This window comes from Cololabis saira, chromosome 12 (genome assembly GCF_033807715.1).
Source record: "Cololabis saira isolate AMF1-May2022 chromosome 12, fColSai1.1, whole genome shotgun sequence".
NCBI lineage: Eukaryota > Metazoa > Chordata > Actinopteri > Beloniformes > Belonidae > Cololabis > Cololabis saira.
Window position 1 is genome coordinate 3483325 of NC_084598.1, and position 21198 is coordinate 3504522.

At 41.7% G+C, this 21198-nt stretch overlaps 1 protein-coding gene across 1 annotated transcript in view; it reads left to right on the forward strand.

Annotated features, from left to right (window-relative positions):
- LOC133456665 (teashirt homolog 2) overlaps positions 1–14216 on the forward strand; it is a 53132-nt gene extending 38916 nt beyond the window's left edge. The window contains exon 2 of the mRNA XM_061735187.1: positions 10499–14216. Coding sequence (XP_061591171.1) covers positions 10499–13536 — 3038 coding nt within the window. The 3' untranslated portion in view covers positions 13537–14216. The remainder of the gene's footprint in view (positions 1–10498) is intronic.
- Positions 14217–21198: the final 6982 nt, after the last annotated feature.

A 21198-nucleotide genomic window follows, 5' to 3' on the forward strand; every position in this document is an offset into this window, starting at 1 on the left:
AAAGTCGTAACGTTACGAGAATAAAGTCGTAAAATTATGAGAATAAAGTCATAATATTAGAGAATAAAGTCGTAATGTTACGAGAATAAAGTCGTAATATTACGAGAATAAAGTCGTAACATTGCGAGAATAAAGTCGTAATTTATGAGAACTCTAACAGGAAGAGCATCTTCTCCCTGTGTTAAAATGAGGAATATTGAGCATCTTGTGAAGTTATATTTATATATATATAATATATTTAATATTACGACTTTATTCTCGTAATTTTACGACTTTATTCTCGTAATTTTACGACTTTATTCTCATATTATTATGACTTTATTTTCGTAATTTCCATTTTTTTGTCTTAGTTTGGCCCTAATACTCCGTCGTAAAATGAGGACATAGCGCACCGAAAATATTTTTGTTGCACTGACTTTTTTCTGACTGCAATATTTGAACCGCTCTGATATATTTGCAGCCTGGTATTAATGAACGTATATCCCACACATATGGCGCACTGCATCTGGTTTTATTGTTTCTTTTCTTTAAGCGTGAGGATAATAAGCCTTTTATGCATCCAGTCTGAAAAGCACTGCTCAACTTTCAGCACGTAATGGAAAACAATGTTATGCGTGCAATTATTTCATGTAGTAAAAGCACCCTTAAGTGGGCAGCCCTGCTATTAAATGCTGTTGGTTTTCTGTAAATTCTAACCAGCAGTTTAATTCCCACTCCAACAATGACTGTAGTCTTTAACCGGTTTGAACAGAAACAGGTCTTATGAATGATTGGCTCCATGGAAAAAGTGTCAATCTCTTCCCCTGGTGGATGTGCGTGCTCTGGGGAATCCAACTCACTGGCAGCGTTTTTCATTCTAATCACCGTCTAGATATCCACTCAGCAGAATACCCAAAACAGCGGAAAAACCCTGTTTTTTGAGGGAAAACTTTCAACTATTGGGTTGCCAACACATCTCCCTGTTTTGGGCAGCTATTGTTCTCAGAGCGGGCTGTCACAGCGACGATGTGCACCAGGCAAACCCAGAAGTTTGCACTTTTCAGAAAAACAGCAGGCCCTAATCATTTTGAGGAGGACACTTGACAACAAATTTGCCATTAAAATGGATCTGAATAACAAAGAGCTGGCTGTTTTTAAAGCTTCTTCTTCTTACCCCCTTGCTGTTTTTGTTTTTTCTCCTCATCCCAGTAAGCTGCAGGTTGAGCCGGCCTGCTTTTCTCCCTTTGGTCCCCCTAGAAATTGACAGTACCATCATGCTTCAGCTGCAAATTCCCTCTGTAGCCTCATTGTATTTAATGAAGGGAAAAAGTGGCAATCTACTATTAATGAACTCAAAAGAAAAAAGAATGCTTCCATTTACTGAAAATTGCATAAAACTGCATGTACGAGGAACGCTCAGCTCTGGCTGGAGCCCGTCCAGAATCAAATGAAAGATCCATACAGGGCCGGAGCGGTGGGAAGAGTAAGTGAAATGCAGATTGTTTTAATAGAATACACACATCCTCCTGCAGCTGCACTATCAGATTGATCAAGGGCCGACCTTGATGGAGAGCCTTGTTGTTCGGGAGGGCCAGTGTTTAGGGTTCATGCAAAGTTTATGATGCAGGGCTGTAGGATCTGTGTATACATCTGCTGCTCTCAGGGGGGAGCTAAATGGAACACAGTAAGGAGTGAAAGAGACTCACCAGTTGCTGCTTTTTTTTATACTTTATTATTAAAAAAATGAAAGAAAACACAAGGAAATAAAGGTTTTTAGGGCAATTAAATTTTTAGATCCATAATTAGATGAAGCACATGTTTAGAAAACATCAGACGAGGACTGAATATGAACTGAGAAGCTCTTTATTTAGTCGGGCTAGTGCGCATGAAAAGCAAACAGCACATTAGGCGTCTATGGGCCATCATACCTTTCACTCAGTATCTCATAAAGCCCGTACAAAGGCCTTATGTGTTCCAGGCAGAGGGCCTTCAAACATTGGCCTACTTTTCTCCCTGTTGCCACACAAACATTCCTGACTGACATTCAATCAGGGAAATTTGAACCGAAGCAAGATGGTCTTTTATTAGTACCACCCTGTTTGCTCGACTGGTCAGCTCCAATATGCGCGGCGGTTTGAGTGGCGTGCTGTAAGATGATGGCTCGGCGCTCTGATAAGGGTGAACGAGGGGTAAACTGCTGTTCTGCAGAAAGGAACCATCAGACCTCATCATGTCGCTCCTGGAGAGCCACGAGTGTCACGGGCTCCTCAGGAGGAGAGTGACAGAGAGAGCAGCGGCGCTTTCCCCTCCAAACCAAAACGCACCGGAGCCGGAGCCGGAGAGTCGGAGCTGGAGACCCGGAGAGCCGGGGCCGGAGCTGGAGTCGGAGCCGGAGCTGGGGCCGGAGAGCCGGAGCCGGCCTGCTCCACCAGCTGGAACTCCATCAGTCATCTGGAAGATCATCAACATTGTAGCAAACGTACACTGAGGCTTTTAACCCTCTTCACATGTAACATTATCCTATACACGCTCGCCTAACTGTTTACTTTCACGTTTGCCTGTTGGCAAAGGCGGACAACTCAGAGAGAGACGGTTTCTTTCACTGCTTATACAAAACAGCACAGCAGCTCATTCGCCGTCCTTTTTATTTAGAGTCGTGGTGCTCTTAAAATGTAAGAATAATTAAAGCTGCAAGCAGCGATGAACGGTCCTCCACCCTTGTGCACATTCAGGCTGCAGTGGAAGCTTGTATGACTTCATGTAGATTCTTCAGAACTGGACATTTAGTGGATGAAACCACCCACGACTCCTATGTCAAACCATTCAAAAGTTATGTGTACCGATTTTCGTGCATGTACATCAAACCGTATTATGGGGCTTGAGGCACAAAGTTTTTTCTGTCTGAACAAATCAGATGAAGGGGGGGCGCGCTTTTTGGCGTCTATCGTCGCCACGGTAACGCTTTTGACTGAGAAAAGTAATGCGCCTTGTTGCAGGGTGGAGACGCATATTTGTATGTCTAACACACCTGGGTGCACGTTACGGTTCGGGCCGTATTAACTGTCGAAGGAATGACATAAATTGCGCCAAAATTACACGTTTAATTGAAAATATTCAAAATGGCCGACTTCCTGTTTGGTTTGGGCCATGGCGCCAAGAGACTTTTCTTTAAGTTGCCCCATGATACAGGTGTGTACCGATTTTCGTGCATGTACATCAAACCGTATTGTGGGGCTTGAGGCACAAAGTTTTCTAGGGGGCGCTGTTGAGCCATTAGGCCACGCCCATTAATGCAAACCATGAAATATCACATTTTTCGAAATAAAGAAAGAATAATAAAAATTCCTACAGATACATTAGGGCCTTTGCACTGTCAGTGCTCGGGCCCTAATGATGTATAAGTTCTTGCTTAGTGGCATGTTGTGCAAAACAAATGTGGATTTTGAGATATTTATCTGAGAATTCTGAGTGCGGTGCTCACAGATCTGCAGGCTTGGACCAAGTCTTGCATCATTTACATGTTCATGAACTGTGATCACACACAAAAACAAAGGAAAGGTCCTGAAGGGAAAAACCGATCGCTTTTGAAAAGTACAAAACAATGATCCACAGAAAAAAAGTAGCCATTGTGCAGGACGCTCCATGTCCGTGCTGGGGTATTACTTTATTGTGTTCTAATTGTATCCAAGTACTCTGTAGTACATTTGCTTTGTGTGGGGATAATTGTAGCAGCTCCATAGACTACAGTTAACTGCAAATGAAATTATGCTCAGAAGCTAAATACTGCCATCATTAAAATTAAAAGAATGTTAGCAATTTTGCAACCGCTTGAAGTGAGTTATACATTGTGTTTTAAGGGATTTAGTGTTATCCTTTAAATCTAGCAACAGCCTGGTCTTATTTACGTCATTAATATTTCTAATAATATGATCTCGCTGCTAAAAATAAAATGAGGCAGGATGGAATGTTGGTTACATCCAGTAATCGAGTTGTAAAAAAGAATCAGGGGGGATGGTGGATTTTATCATATGGGGACAGATAATTTGTGCTGATTACAAATAATATAATATATTACAAATAATAGCAGTGACCAAAACACCTGCAGAAATACTACAGGAATGACATAGCAGCAGTTAAATGCAGCCTTCTGTAAGCTTTAAATATCCACTGGGCTTACATCAAATACATCAAAACACAACAATAAAAAACACTTTTCTGAACTTATCAATATGACTCTGTCCTTCACAGGATAAGTAACATGGATCACTGCAAAAACTCACAATCTTAACAAGAGGATTTGTCTTATTTCTAGTTAAAATGTCTCATTTTAGTAAAGAAAATCTCATTACACTTAAAACAAGACTCATCACTGGAAAAAAACAACAATTTTCACCTGCTTCAAGTAGATTTTCACTTACTGTAAAATAAGTAGAAAAATCTGCCAGTGGAAGATTTTTTTGCTTGTAAAGAGAAGATAAATCTTGTCCCACTGGCAGATTTTTCTACTTATTTCAAGTGAAAATTGACTTGAAACAGGTGAAAATTGTCAAATAAGTTATTTTTCTGGTGTTATTTTTCTGGTGATGACTCTAAATGTTGAAATAGCAGTAAAACCACATTCATTGATGAAATGACATAAGGGACGGAAAGGGGGGATGGCAGTTTTACAGGGGGGGATGATTTGGACCGTTTTTATTTCAGGGGGGGATGCCGTCCCCCCTCATCCCCCCTCAACTCCAGTATGGAGCTAGAACAGTCTCATAATTCGCAAATGCACACACCGTTTCACAAATGCACAGGACAAAATTCACAAATGCGCATCAAAAATACATTTTATATATCTACGCACGTGTGAATTGTTCTGTGCATTTGTGAAACTTGTCCTGTGCATTCGTGAAACGGTGTGTGCATTTGCGAATTATGAGACTGTTCTAGCTCCATACTCCACTACTGGTTCCATGGGTGTTTCTTCTGGTGCTGATGGGGGACAGAAGCAGATCCAGGTACCGGCGTGTGATGCCGTGGCTGTTGCCACATTTCAGATGATAACTTGGGTGCTGGAGTGCAGATTGCAGTGCTCTCCCACCGTTCATCTCCAATTAGGCAGAAGGCCGACTGATGCGTCCCGGAGCAGAAGCTTCTCGTAGGCATCCAGAGGAGCAGCATCCTTCAGTGACATGACGGGGAGAAGAGGCTGCTGGAGCCACGGCGCTGCAGTCTGACGTTGCTCACTTAAAGAGCACGGTTATCACCCATTCAACGTTCAAATCCGAGCTTTTAAAGACATCCCCTAGCCTTCATATCTGTGCATAGAAATGCTCCTTAATGCTCGCTCAAATGAAACCTCCTCATCAGCTGTATTAATTGTATATTCCAGAGTCCTCTGTGTTTGTAGTTAACAGAATGTTGATTGTGAAAACATTTTTGATTAATTACCATAATTATTGTGATCATTTTTGCCCAAATGAACAGCCAGATGGCAGGATATGGTGTCATATTTGCGATCCTTTCATATTAATCTGGCTCCGGGTCCATCTGAGCACACTGTGCCATTTGTTTTCTTCACAATCTGTCTTCAAGTTGTACAAGCCTGTTTTTGGAGCTGCAAGTTTTTATTTGATTATATTGGACTATTAAATATTAAACTTGAGGGTGTATGAAAGCAAGGCATTTATCTGCATGAATAGCTTGTGTTTAGTGAAGTACATAATGCGCTTAAAGTAACATCTCCTTCATGCATACAAAAATTAACTGAGTGTTTCCGTCTTCTGGTTTTGTAGTCAAAGCCTCGGAATGATCCAAGAAAAACCACTTTGTGGCTGCTTTTAAACCCACATCTCTTTTTCCTCACTTTTATCTTCAACAGAATGAGTACCATAATAAACAGAACACAACGCAATATATAGAATAAGTTAGTTATTCTTCGCAGTTTTTTGAAGTGCATCACTGGAATCATTTAGCAGAATAGTTTTCCCAAATAATTGGTCACGTGGGATGTAACGACACACACTCCGGCTTGAAAACAAGTCAAAACTATTTCACTCTGTAATATCAATTAACCTCCAGACATAGTTTGTCAAAGAAGCAGCTTGAGTGTGATTGTCTTGTCTTTATTCTGCAGTGTCCTTGGGCTGCACGACGTTGCGTTCTGACAGGGAACAATGCAGAGAGAGGTGTTTACAGATCTTTACAGATGGCTGCAGGGTGCAGAATTAGCTCCATTTCTCCTGTGATTCAATTCAGAATTAACTTCAGATGTGTCATCAGCGCTATCATACGGATGTCTGACAATGTATCTATTTGATCATGACGTGCACTTCTCGCCGAGTTAGTCAGGTATCACTTTCAAATATTAAAAGCTCGTGCCGTGTGTTTCTCATTCTAATGATAGCTCACCAAAGAAACTGCATCACGGTGACTTTTTGAAACATTCTGTTTCTAAACATTGGGAAAAAGAGAGGAAAATTGCAAGTTTGTAATTATATTTTTGCACACCAAGTACTTTTTGACTGACATTTCACACCTATTTATAACTAAAGATGAGCACGGTGACTCAGTGTCCTTTTGAATGTACAGACACAATTAACTGGCCTAGGAGCTTTACGTGTGACGAAGAGGAAAAACAATCTTACATTTAACTGAGACAGCCTGCAGAGCGTCGGCTGATCCTGACCTGCGTTGTTAGTGTGTGCTCTGCCGATCCAGCCGGCTTCCTTTCCTTTTCTCTGCCTTTTTTTTTTTTTTTTTCCTCTTCTGCTCCTTCTCATGGCATAAATCCGGGAGATGAAAATGTCATGGAGCAGGTTCATTTTGCAAAGAGGTTTTGATTGCCATGTGCTTGTAATTGATTGTTCCAAGGACAGGGGGAAATCTAGAAATGTCATAACAGGACCTGCTTAGGTTGGTCCCACCGCTAGGCAATCAATGAAAAGTAAAAAGAGATATTGATTTACGAGCAGCAAAAACTGTAGCTTGAGACAACCGAAGAGCGGTGTGGGGAAAGTGGCACGGACGTGTAAGAGCTGTCACGGGCACGTATGAATTACCCAATCTCCTCTGAAGATAGTGTTACCTCAGACACTCACAAACTCCTGCGATGGCGCTTGCAGCTGTCCGTTATCTAAGCTCCTCGGACTGCTAAGTCTCAGCGGCTTGTCAGATTAATGAAGGAAATGTTGACCTTCCAGTGGATAAATGTTGACGTTCTCACCATTACAAAAGTTTCTACTGGCACGTTAATGTTCGAAACAGAATACCCGTTTACAGCTGTCGCTTACATTCCACAGATGATTGACACATTGTGAATAGACTCAATAGCAACAAGGGAGAAGGGATTTGATGCCATGAAGACATTAATGCTTACGGTCGAAGCATAAATATGTTGTCGTGTAAGTCTTTAGCACCATCCAACTGGCAACGCTACCTTGAATATGGCAGGGAATGTGATCTGTAAATTTTGATGCAGTTAGCTGGTTTCTGTGCATGTAGGGAGAAATTCTTTTGGCTCAGAACGGGGGGATGCTGCTTCTGTAAATCCTGGCCCTGCTATGCCAAGAGTCTGTTCTAACGGATAAAGGTTATAAACACTTCAGCTGCCTGATTTATGATGGACACCTCCAGTTTTTTTTTTACCTTTGCATATCTCTGTCTGAAGATATAAATTTGTCATGACACAGATTGGAGGCTTTACACCAGTTTATGACATGCTAAATCTCCAGCGAGTCATGCCAGCGTCTTGTTTTGTATGGCTGGTCAAGCAAGGAGTTGTTTTACTTCGCCTCTTTGTCAAAATGGGCACTTTCCTCCTTTATTTCTTACTGCAGAAATACTGTATGCAACAGCTATCACTTTTTCTGTAATGAATGATACACACCTTTCAATACCTGCTTTGTCAAACCTACCGGTTGTTCACTCAGTCTTCTTCAATAAAATTACAAACTTTCAGGTGTTTTTTTTTGCCATTGTCTTTGAATCTTATCTTGCATTATGGAGCAACGCTGCTTAGAATGGAAGCAACGCTGTGATTGAACAGGAACTGGCAAAGCCCGTTATAAATGGTGTGAGAAGCCGAGTCAGGCGGGCGGGTATCTGGGAGTGATCCCTTCCAGAAGGTTAATTGGTGCCGTTGGATGTCTGCTACTTAACACATCTGATAGAAATGCACAGAGCAGCAGGAAGGGCAGCTGCTAATCTCTGTCAATTCCATCCTCAAACTCCACGATGAGGACAAACATTTAGATTAATATCAATATGCCCTAACATATATGTGTATATATATGAAATAAAAACGGTCCAAATCATCCCCCCTGTAAAACTGCCATCCCTCCTTTCCATCCCTTATGTCATTTCATCAATGAATGTGGTTTTACTGCTATTTCAACATTTAGAGTCATCACCAGAAAAATAACTTATTTGACAATTTTCACCTGTTTCAAGTACATTTTCACTTGAAATAAGTAGAAAAATCTGCCAGTGGGACAAGATTTATCTTCTTATTACAAGCAAAAAAATCTTGTTCCACTGGCAGATTTTTCTACTTATTTCAAGTGAAAATCTACTTGAAACAGGTGAAAATTGTTGTTTTTTCCAGTGATGAGTCTTGTTTTAAGTGTAATGAGATTTTTTAACTAAAATGAGACATTTTAACTAGAAATAAGACAAATATTCTTGTTAAGATTGTGAGTTTTTGCAGTGATCCATGTTACTTATCCTGTGAAGGACAGAGTCATATTGATAAGTTCAGAAAAGTGTTTTTTATTGTTGTGTTTTGATGTATTTGATGTAAGCCCAGTGGATATTTAAAGCTTACAGAAGGCTGCATTTAACTGCTGCTATGTCATTCCTGCAGTATTTCTGCAGGTGTTTTGGTCACTGCTATTATTTGTAATATATTATATTATTTGTAATCAGCACAAATTATCTGTCCCCATATGATCAAATCCACCATCCCCCCTGATTCTTTTTTACAACTCGAGTACTGTGTGTGTATATATATATATATATATATATATATATATATATATATATATATATATACACACACATACAGGCGTGCATTTGCCAAGCCCCATTGTATGTGTTTGTTTTGAAAGTCCGAATCCCATCTCCATCCATTAGCTGCAACCAGTTCATCTCCAGAGTTTCTTTCCAGGCACTTGTGAAATATTGATACCAAAAACTCTTATTTTCAGAAAGCAAAAAATGATGAAGACGTTTTACGAGCTGCCCAGTGAGGGACGCTTGAGTGCTCGGCTGCAGCCGTCCCCGCACGGAGTGCCTTCTATTCAGAAGAGAAATATTAACCACATGAAATGCATCAGTGCCTGGACAGGGCTCTTATGTCCTATTCATATTTAACTCGGAGCACATCTGCCACGTCTCTCCCAAAATGCACATTTTCCAGCATGTCTTTGAGGTGGAAGATATATGACAAGCCTGACAAACTGCATTTATTGCAGGATACCTTTTAAAAAAGATATATAAAAACATTTGTTGTAATATTCCTGGTGCAGGTTAATGGCGGTTATTTTTAAAATAATCTCAAATAGTCAAAAAGGCTGCTTTAATCTCCTTCAAGCCCTGAAGTCGTGAGAAATTCCCACAATGCTGAGTCAGAGGTCCCACTAATTGGAAGATGGGAAATGTGTCAATTAGAAATTCTATTGTTTAATTATCTGTTAATTGAAGCAATAATGTTTGTGCTCTATCAGTTGACAGAACAAACAGGTGAATAATGAAAGAATCACTTGCTGTTTATGAGACTGTCAGGGAAATATAATGAGTTGACAGATTGCCAGTGTTCTTTTGAAAACTGGAGTATTTGCCTGAGAGCTGAATAAGCTTTTCAGCCAACTTTTGTAATGTATTCGTATCCAGCTGTCAATAAAATCAGTTCCCTAATTCTGGATGACAGAATATTATAATATCCTAAATATTATTAAAAAAAAAACAACATTTATAGCTAAATATCTTCTAAAATATGTTTGTTTTTTGCTCAAGCCTTTTAAGGTGTTTGGAGTGATGTGAGACAGACATATAGTTTGGGTTTATGGGAAAGGATTCCTCGCATGAAGCTCCGGGGAAGCTGAGATATTATCCAGACTACAAGACGTACATTTTCATAGCAGTTTGGATGCATCTATAATCACTGTGGAATAGGTCATTTGCAGTAACACTTACCAGGCCCCAGAAGAATCAATTTCCTTTTGTCACTCAGTGGCCAGTGATTGTTGTAAACATATCAACTTGAGGTCAAACACTCTTGGACACAGCATTAAGTCAATGGCCTGTTGTGAATCAAACAGGGCTGTTACACTAGCAGGCCTTTAGAAAAAGCATTTTCCCCACCTATACTTTTCAACCTCCTGAAACACAAACCTTTTACGACGCTTTAAATTATTGTTACTTGATACCATAGTCTGACTGCAGAGTTTAAAAGGAAAATGAGGACATCAATTATTAACCTGTGGTTGCACATTGTGTTTTAATGTAATGTTTTTTCTTGTCTACCCTTTCCTAGTGTACATGCCTGAGGAAGATGCTGATCTCCAGGCTTCCATTGCTGAAGACGATGGAGAGAATGACACTCAAACCGAGGGAGAATGCTCAGAGAAGACCAGCCCTAAAGTGTCAGAGGACCGAGAGCTGGATAACAAGAGCGCCAACACCTACAGCAACCAGAACTCTCCCGTTAGCGTCCTGTCTAATCAGGAGGCAGAGCTGGAATCACGCCTTAGTGACAGCAGTGACAGACTCTCAGACTTCAAAACCTCATCACTACCTGAGAGCCAGAAGGAGGAAGAGGCTTGCAACTTAAAACACAAAGAGGAAATGGGCAACAGCTTGGAGAAGATGAGGGCAGCCTATGCAAACTTTCTCTCAGATTCCTACTGGACGGGGATGGGAATTGACTTGAAAATTGGTAAAAACACCAGCAAAGTCAACTGCGACAGCACCAATGGAAGCACCAAGAGCGAGTTTGACTGGCACCAGGATGCGCTCTCTAAGACCTTGCAGCAAACGCTCTCCCCAAAACCTGCGTCCAAACCCAACCTCTTCAGCTCCGTCCACCTGTACAGGCAAACCAGCAAACCCTGCGGCTCGGTCTTCACGGGAGCCAGCCGATTCCGCTGTAAGGATTGCAGCGCGGCGTACGACACACTCGTTGAGCTCACTGTCCACATGAACAAAAGTGGACACTACCAAGACAACAACCATGGCAAACAGAGTAACTCTTCTGGCTCATCCTCTAAATCTAGGAAACGGAATTTACATGATCTTGAAGGAAAAGAGGATGCCCAGAAAGTTTTGAAATGCATGTTCTGTGGCCATTCTTTTGACTCGCTGCAAGATTTGAGTGTCCATATGATTAAGACTAAGCATTACCAAAAAGTGCCTTTAAAAGAGCCGATCCCAGTGCTTACACCCAAATTACTGCCACCAGCGAAGAAACGGGCCTTTGAAGCGACGAGGCCTTGTTCCCCAGACTCTACAACTGGCGTATCCGGCTACACTGAGGCACAACGGGCTGCCGCCATTTCAAATGCTAACAGTAATCGCTACGGATATCAGAATGGAGCAAGTTATACTTGGCAGTTTGAGACATGCAAGTCTCAGATTCTCAAATGCATGGAGTGCGGAAGCTCCCATGACACCCTTCAGCAACTCACTACACACATGATGGTAACTGGGCACTTCATCAAAGTCACAAACTCGGCTTCTAAAAAGGGCAAACAGTTAGCGCTGGATCCCCTGGCTGTAGAGAAGATACAGGGCCTAGCCGAGCCTGCTGCCAATGACACGGAAGGAGAAAAGGTGTCCCCAAAAAATCACTCCCCTGGGAGCAGTGACAAGGACAGCCAGGGGGAAGGTGCATCAGACAAAACGGAAGAAATTGAAACTAAAGATGACAAGCCAGAGACAGAGGATCAAAAGGCTGGCGATGGAGACTTTAAGTACCCCTATCTCCGTGAGGAGGATCTTGAACAAGATGCTGGTGGAGGAGGGGACATTCTTAAATCTTTAGCTAATACAGTGGCTTCTGCCATAAATAAAGCTCAAACAGGGACACCGAGCTGGAGTGCCTACCCGAGCATTCACGCTGCCTATCAGCTCTCCGGCATCATCAAAAGTACCCCACTCTCTGCATCTCCCCCTGCTCAGCTAAAGCAGGCATTTAACCACAAACTGAGGCCAATTGCCCCAAAGGCGAAGCTGTACCCTGGTGCTGTGGGTGTTGAGACTCCCCAGGGACATCAAAATGTGGACATCAAAAAGGAAAAGGTTGGCATTAGCGAAGGTAAAGAAAGCCAGAATATTAAGTTTGATCTGGTGGAAAACGATGACAGCGATTGTCAAGACGATTCCTCTTCCTCTTCAAAGCTTGATGCAGACTGTGTGAATGAAGGGAGTGAAGTGATCAAAGGGAAGTTGAGCCCATATTTCTCTGACAGAGGCAAGACACCCAGCCCCACTGCCAGCAATGGACGCAGCTCTACTTCAGAGCCTCTCAGTGACACTCCGGATATACTTGGCATAAACCCTCTTAGTGCACTGCAGTCAGTTTTGAACAATCATTTGGGCAAAGCAAATAAGCCTAATAACTCAAGACTAGATAAAACATCTACACATACACAGTCTGTTTTTGCTGAGATTAACCGTAGCAGCGACAAACCAGCTTTAATGCTTGGAAGTCCTCTAAGAAATAGACCTGATAACAGTTTTCTCTTTGTTAATGACGACCAGCCAATAGACCTGACAAAATCTAAAAACAGCAAAACAAGCTCCTTGCTGCTACAGCCTTCCACCCCGCTGCCACAGAAATATGCTTTGTCTGACATTGCAGATATGGTTAAAGTTCTTCCAAAAGCCACTACGCCAAAACCCTCCATGCCATCGAGGATTCCAACCATGAAACTGGAATCGGATGTCAGGCGCTTTGAGGACGTGTCTGCCGATGTGTACTCTGTCCACAAGCGCAAAGGTAGACAGTCCAACTGGAATCCTCGCCATCTTCTCATCCTGCAAGCTCAGTTTGCCTCCAGCCTCTTCCAGACCTCTGAGGGAAAATATTTGCTATCAGACCTCGGGCCTCAGGAACGGATGCACATCTCCAAGTTCACCGGATTGTCGATGACCACCATTAGCCATTGGTTAGCAAATGTAAAATACCAACTGCGGAAAACAGGAGGGACCAAATTCCTGAAGAACATGGACACAGGCCACCCAGTCTTCTACTGCAATGACTGTGCTTCCCAGTTTAGGTCACCGCCTTCTTTCATTTCTCATCTGGAGTCGCATCTCGGCTTCCAAATCAAAGACATGTGCAACATGCCGGTAGAGCACCAGACAAAGATAGAGGAGCCAGAACTGTCAAAGGCCCTCAGCGTCAGAGCCACCGAAGCTCTGGTCGCAGAGGAGGACATTGATTCCAAGTTCAGATGTAAGCTCTGCTGTCGGACATTTGCAAGTAATCACGCCGTCAAACTCCATTTGAGTAAAACTCACAGCAAATCCCCTGACAACCATTCACAATATGTGGAAATGGACAAAGAGTAGCATCTCACACTCTTGTCACTCTTTTCCTTTTCTTCTTTTTTCAATTTTAATACATGGGTCAGATGTTTCAGCCAATTTTCAATTAGTATTGTGTAGTTTGCATCATTATGACTTAAAAAAAAATCATTGGAGTACAGCTAAGACACGGATTTGGAACTGCGTAAACAAACACTACAAGATACTTTTGCACCCTGCTCAAATGCACCACCAGTAATGAAATGTGTTACTGCTTGAAAAAGAAAAGAAAAAAAAAACATGAGTGCTGATGTTTGCATGCAATAGCCCTGGCTATGACTACTATTTATTTGTATGATATGTCAAGTTTCAATTGTATTTCAGACACAAAATAATCGACTAACTGAACAACAGCCTGTCATACAGAACCCCTGCACAAAGGTGCAGCTGTTACATGACGACACTCATGCAGACCTGTACAGTGTATTGCTATGTAAAGATGTTTTGTGTTGCAATGATAAAAGAAAAAAAAGCACTTTAATTAATAAATGTTTAATCACCAGTTTAGTTGCGGATTCTGCATTTGACTCAAAACTAACTAAACAGTTTGGAATCAAGGACATGTAAATATATTTTAGGAAAAAAAAAAGTCAGTTTCATGCAACAACGATAACACCAAGACAGATGCGACCTGTGATACCTGCACCTTTTTATACTTATTCAAATAAATAGTTAACATTTGATAATGCTTGTACTTTTGTGTTTTCTGATTTTGTATTTTCCTGCTCATCCTTTTAACGGTCCACTTTCACTCAAAAACATGTGAAAGCCATGTTTGCCCATTTAAAACATAATACAGTCGATATAAAGGTGCAGAAATTGTGATAGAAAGATTTCCCTTTGTTTTATAGGGATGTGTATTGGCTTTGTAACGATTACTGTAAAATGAATATATTTAAGCTAAACCAATGAGTTTTACCCTTATCTGAACCAACAGCATAGTTAAAAAATGAGACCAATATCGGGTCTTATGGAGCTGAATTTCATTCTGTGGCACTACAGTTGCAGTGAAACGCCAATGACTGCATTTACATACATCAATAACCCTTTTAAAACCAGAATTTTGCCAATAACCCGAATTTGCACGGCCATGTAAACACCAATAACCCCTTTGAATAACCCGAATTTGCTCATATTCCGGTTTTTAAAAACCTGAATATGAGCCCTGGGTTACTCCTTTTAAAACCTGAATATTGGGTCATGTAAACGCGTAACGGAATATCCCCATCAAACGGAACATGAATTTGTTTTCTGCTCATGCTCTGTTCACAAGGAATCCTGGTCTTTTGAGTCCAGGAAGTTCTTATAAACACGGAGAAACAAGACCAGGAGGAGACTAATCACTTCATAAATGTAATGAAGGATATGAACATTTCTGCATTTGTAGACGGTAGAAAGTACCGGGATAGACAGATTTACAAGAAGGAGAGAGAAAAGTTGCGTGAAGCAGCATTTGTTTTGAATTTGGATACAGGAAGAAGAAGCAGAAATGGTGGGAATTGCGTCATGATGTTCTCCGTGCGTCGCTGGTTTGATCCAGATATCCCGAATGATTAATTACCATGTAAACGGAATATTCCGAACGTTTCAGTAACCGGAATATTAGCAATAACCCGAATTTTGACTGCATGTAAACGTAGTCACTGTCATAAACCTGCAATGTCGGACAGACAGAGGAAGACAAAGCCGATTCCAGCAATTGTTTGTTTGTTTTTGCCATTTTTTAAGACTATAATATAATTCAGTAGCATGTAGGACATGAAGGTTGCAGGTCCCACTACGCTACTGTATAAATGGAGGCAGGAACTCATTAGAGATCAGTTGAAGCTGTTGAATTAGCTTCTCTTGGTGCTGCTCCCTGAACCACTGCCCCACATCTCCCTGTACAGTTGAGCAGAATACTGTACCAGCACGGCCTCCCGTCGCCATCTCCCACCTCAACACTAGTCATCAGAAACAGGCTATAGCTGGGTATTATCACCACCTTGTGTAATGCAAAGCTCACAAATGTAACCGTTTGCAACGGTAAACATGGTTATGTTTGGTTTTTTATTTTTTGAAATTAAAAAAAGAATGTTTTACAATGCTTTGAGCATGCATGACACATTTCCTATACCACAAACCCATAGGAATAATGCAACCATTTTGCTAAATTGTGAAACTGTTGTACACTGCAAAAACTCAAAATCTTAACAAGAATATTTGTCTTATTTCTGGTTAAAATTTCTCATTTTTAGTCAAAAGAAATCTCATTACACTTAAAACAAGACTCATCACTGGAAAAAAACAACAATTTTCACCTGTTTCAAGTAGATTTTCACTTACTGTAAAATAAGTAGAAAAATCTGCCAGTGGAAGAAGATTTTTTTGCTTGTAAAGAGAAGATAAATCTTGTCCCACTGGCAGATTTTTCTACTTATTTCAAGTGAAAATTTACTTGAAACAGTTGAAAATTGTCAAATAAGTTATTTTTCTGGTAATCACTCTTGTTTTAAGTGTAATGAGATTTTTTGACTAAAAATGAGACATTTTTAACTAGAAATAAGACAAATATTCCTGGTAAGATTTTGAGTTTTTGCAGTGTATCGATCAACTTAGCTGTTACACAATCTGGAGCAAGATTGTCTAAGATCAATGATACACACACACACACACACACACACACACACACAGAACACCTGAAGGAATCTCCCTAAAATCAGGTACAGTGTCATGAAGAGACACTTGTACATTGAAATTTCAGTGAAGCTTACAAATCTTTCTTTTATACAACTTCAGGGTAAAAAGTAAATTCAGCTGTCTTATCAGGGCCAGCTTTGCTGGTCCTGCCTCCTGGCTTCGGCCTCCGCTCCCCCTCCTGCCCCCCCTACACGATTCATACGCACATAGGCGAAAGGCGGGGGGTCCGGGTCGTGGGGGGCACTGTCCCGCGTGGCCCGGCACTCCCCGCCTCACGGTTTTAACAGCAAATTAGACACTGCACATTCAACACTTTATAAATACACTTGACAAGGACACGTAGTTCGGGAGGGGGGGGGGTCGGTGTCAATCGATACTTGGCCCTCCCTCCTCCCTGTTTTTATGGCATTAATCACATGCACTCAACACAAGGGGCGGGAGGGGGTCCCACATCACCCGCGTTCCCTCACCGGCCTGGGCCTCGGACGGGTGGGTCGGGTTACCCGGGCCTGGCGGGGCCCGCCGTGCAGCCTGGGGTGCCTTCTGGCGGTGCTGGACCCCCCCGGGGAGGGGGAAACGGTGCGTGATTGTATGTCTGTGTCGGTGAGAATGCGGTATGGAAGGGTCCTGCCATGGAGGATTTGAGCCTCCATTGGCAGGACATCAAAAACTTAATAATTTATCAATATTATATTATACAAAGATGGTTATTATTATTATTATTATTATTATTAGTATTATTATTATTATTATTATGTATAGTATATTATATTATTATTAGTATAGGTATCGGATAGGTGAATGGATGAATGAATGGGATGCCTGGGTCTGGGGCCCTCCGTTGTCGGGCCTGCGCGGGTGTCGCCTTGTTGGGGGGTTCCCTCTCTCCGGGCCCGTCTCCGGTCCCCCCCGCTGCCTCTACGGCGGGGCGCCCCTCTGGTCTTGGAGGGCCACTTTCGTGGGGGACGGGTGCGCCTGCCCGCGTCGGCGGCCGGGGCGGCTCTGTCTCTCCGGGCAGGCTGGCCCCCTGCCGGGTGGGGGTCGTTGGCCTGAAGGGTGAGGGCCTCCTGGCCGCGTGTCCGGCCCGGACCGGGTGGCCGGGGATTGCCTGGGTCGCGGTCCGCCGCCGCGGGATCCCTGGCTGCTTCTTTCCGCGCCGTGGGGGCCCCGCCCGCGGGCCCCCTCGGCCGCCGCCGGGCGGGGGGGGGGGCCTCGCAGGCGGTGGGTTGCCTCCCTCCTACTTCTCCCCTCTGTGGGGTTTGCCGGTGGCCTGGGTTCCGGGCTCTTCCTTGTCGGCCTCTGGTCTCGCGGGTGGCGGGGTCGCTCCCCCCCCTCCCCCACTATAGATACACTTCAGGTGGAGCTTTGTTTGGTTTATTTCACACACACACACACACACACACACACATACACACATATAGTCATTTAGTCACATGCACACACACACACACACACACACACACACACACGCATGATCATATACATACACACACACACACATAGACATACACACTGGCTTGTTCACTTGCATGCTGGCTCTCTAGTTTTTGGGTTTAGGTAGCGGTAGCGATAGCTTAGCTCAGACTGCGATCAGATCTCAAGATTTAGGTCGATTGCTGTTCGTGTTTTGGTTGGCTCCGTGCCGGTTTCGTGCTTTGTTTGTGGTTTTTTTGTTGCAGATTTCCAGTGCTTGACGTGTGTCTCCGTGTGTTCCTGCTTCCTGGATTGGCAGCGGATGTCGTCACCCCCCCCCCCCCACCCCCTCCCCCCCCCAAAAAAAAAAAAAAAAAAAAAAAAAACACTGGGTTTGTATGTGTATATTTATGTATGTGTACGCATATGTGTGCGTATATATATGTATATATTACATATAGTAATAATGCACATATATACACTTTTGGTTTCTACCGTCATGGTATAATTCAATAATATGTGTGCAGACAAGGTAAAAAAAAAAAAAAAAAAAAAAAGTAAATTCAGCTTATCTAATGGAAGTCACTAATAATAAAGTAATAATGATTCATTATTTGTTTGGAATAAATACAATAAAATTCCTTTTCCCCCATAACAGTTCAGAGGACACAGGCTTTTTCGGGGAGCTTATCAACTAAATGTTCAGACCTATGAAATGAAATAATCACAATATTTGCCACACACACATAGCCACACACATATATATAACACACACATACACACACATAACCACACAGACATATACATACACACACACACACACACACACACATACATACACACACATAGTCACACATACATATATACACACACACAAATACATACATACATACATACATTCACACACACACATAGCCACACACATATATATACACACATAGCCACACAGACACATACATACATACATACATACATACATACATACATGCACACACATAGCCACACACATATATATACACACACACACATAGCCACACAGACATATACATACACACACACACACACACACACACACACACACACACACATACATACATACATACATACATACATACATACACACACACACACACACACACACACACACACACACACACACACACACACACACACACACACACACACACACACACACACACACACACAGACAACCCCCCCCCCCAAAAAAACTGGGTTTGTATGTGTATAGATATGTGTATGCTTATATATGTATATATATTAATGACATAAATATATTAACAATCCACATATATATGCCTTAGGTTCTTAACAGCATGGTATTAACCATTAACGTGTGTGCAGACAAGGTAAAAAAAACAAAACAATATTTGCCTCTACGTGATCATATGCATAGGAAATCTATGTGAGACAAAGGGCAGCATCCTCTACTGTACTGCACAGAGTACTCTCTCTTCACCTTATGACTTTTAGATACACTTCAAAGATATATCCTCATGTCAGATTTTATTGCTTGGCTGTGAATGCTGCCTCCATCGCTTCAAGATACTATCATAACAATTAAACAAATTTCCTCCAGCTCTATTATTTCAAGGCTATTAAAAATAATTGCCTTCTAAATTCATAAACATTTTGTGCAATTCATCTCTTTTCAAGCAATCAACTCTTCAATTACCTCCACCCATCAAATCTCTATTTTATAACGGGCAACTGACATTTGACGGTAAATGGGAAAAAGCACATGGGTGCTGTGGTGATTTGAATGCTGTGACACCAACTTGCCCCCTATTGTTGGAAATGAGCAGGCAATCACGTTGTTCATCAGATGACTCCTAATGCAGTTAAAGTATTCAGCTATAATTTCTCCCTGCATTTATAATTACTGTCAAAGACCACACACCTCAGTGAGCAGATTAAAGCTATAAATTATTTAAAGCCTTTCTTCGCCAATGGATCTCTGATTTGCCTGTAGGGCCATTATATTTTAGAGGGGTAACTTGCTTTAAATTGAAGCAGGCATTGTTCTTACGCTGCAGCAGAATCCTTTTCACAGACAACGATAAGCATATTATTGTTTGTGTGTGTGTTTTATTAGTTTATGCATTTCACCAGCCGCAGCAGATTCGCAACAAAAAATGTGCACGCTTTTTTTTTTAAAGTGTGTTCTTGTTAAGCGTTATCCGCACTACTTTATCACACACTGATGCAAAGAATAATTCGGAATATATATCAACGGGTATTTTGAGGAATCAGCACAAACCTGTAAGAGCTTAGGAAATGTGTTGTCTCCAACCATAATTTGCTCTTATAAGTCAATGAGGAATTCATTATTAGTAAGCAAAAAGGCTGTATGGTTGACATGATTTTTCCTTATACTATAATTTGAAGTGAAGCTGCACCTGTTATTTAACTAAACACTATTTCCTCCAATCTTTCTCAAATACTTCAGATTAATCTCCAAAGAATATTTAGTGAAAAAAAATTCTCTGGATCTTTGGATCCTTTTATATTAATTGATTTAGGATGTTTGCATATTAACACTGTTAATTGCAACATTTATACAGCATGTCATGACTAATTACAGAACACAGTCAGCTGTATTTGTAAAGACACATGAACAAACAGCGTCATACGTATCAGTCACAGGCATATGTGGCATTACCGGTAGTTAAAAAAAACGTCAGGCCAGATTGCATAATGATAAACTCCAGCTATGGTTGCCCTGAGTAAAAAATAAATAAAATTAAAGTCTGCAACGGGCAAGTCTCACTCTCGATGTAAAGCATTATTCTTGATTTCCACCATTAGTAGCAATGATCTTACAAAAGTGAAATAGTTTTAAAGCATCACAAATGTCTCGTTGTATCACTCAAAACATAAGAATGCTTACGTTAGCCCCATTTATCTACAAACACTTTTATGAACCTAACTGGGAAAATGATGTACATGAATACACTTGCAACTGCAGACGCAGTCAATCCTGACCTCTCCAAAATTTACGTCAGCTCGCATTTGCAAATCCTTTGTCAATCTGTCATTAAAAATACTATCAAATAATGATAAGTGTACGCTTCCTGCTCGCACTGGCGTGCATCTGGCTGATGCTGATGTGCTGTAATAGGGCAAATGTGCATCGGAGTTTGCCTGCTTGGTTACACACAAAACATTTGCAGCGAGCCTGACTTTGCTTTGCCCTGCGCCAGACGAGCGTGGATTCACTGCATCATCTGGTCTGTAAACCCGGAGTGGGAGGGGATTCCAAATGTTCATCACAGCAGCCGGGTAATGACTAGCTCATGTGTTTAATGAAGGGCTTTAGAACTTATAGCTATAATGACCCATATCCTAACTCTCCTTTCTCCAATCCATTCTCCCCCAAAGTCCCCAGGTTATTACGTCGCCCTGAGAAATAGCCCAGAAAAGAACATTACATCTCTCCTTTTTCCTATTTGCATAGTGGTTATCTTAACGTTTTATTGTCCCGCATTGAACAACTGAAGATACAGTGACATGCTGTTATTTACAAATGTGATGAGG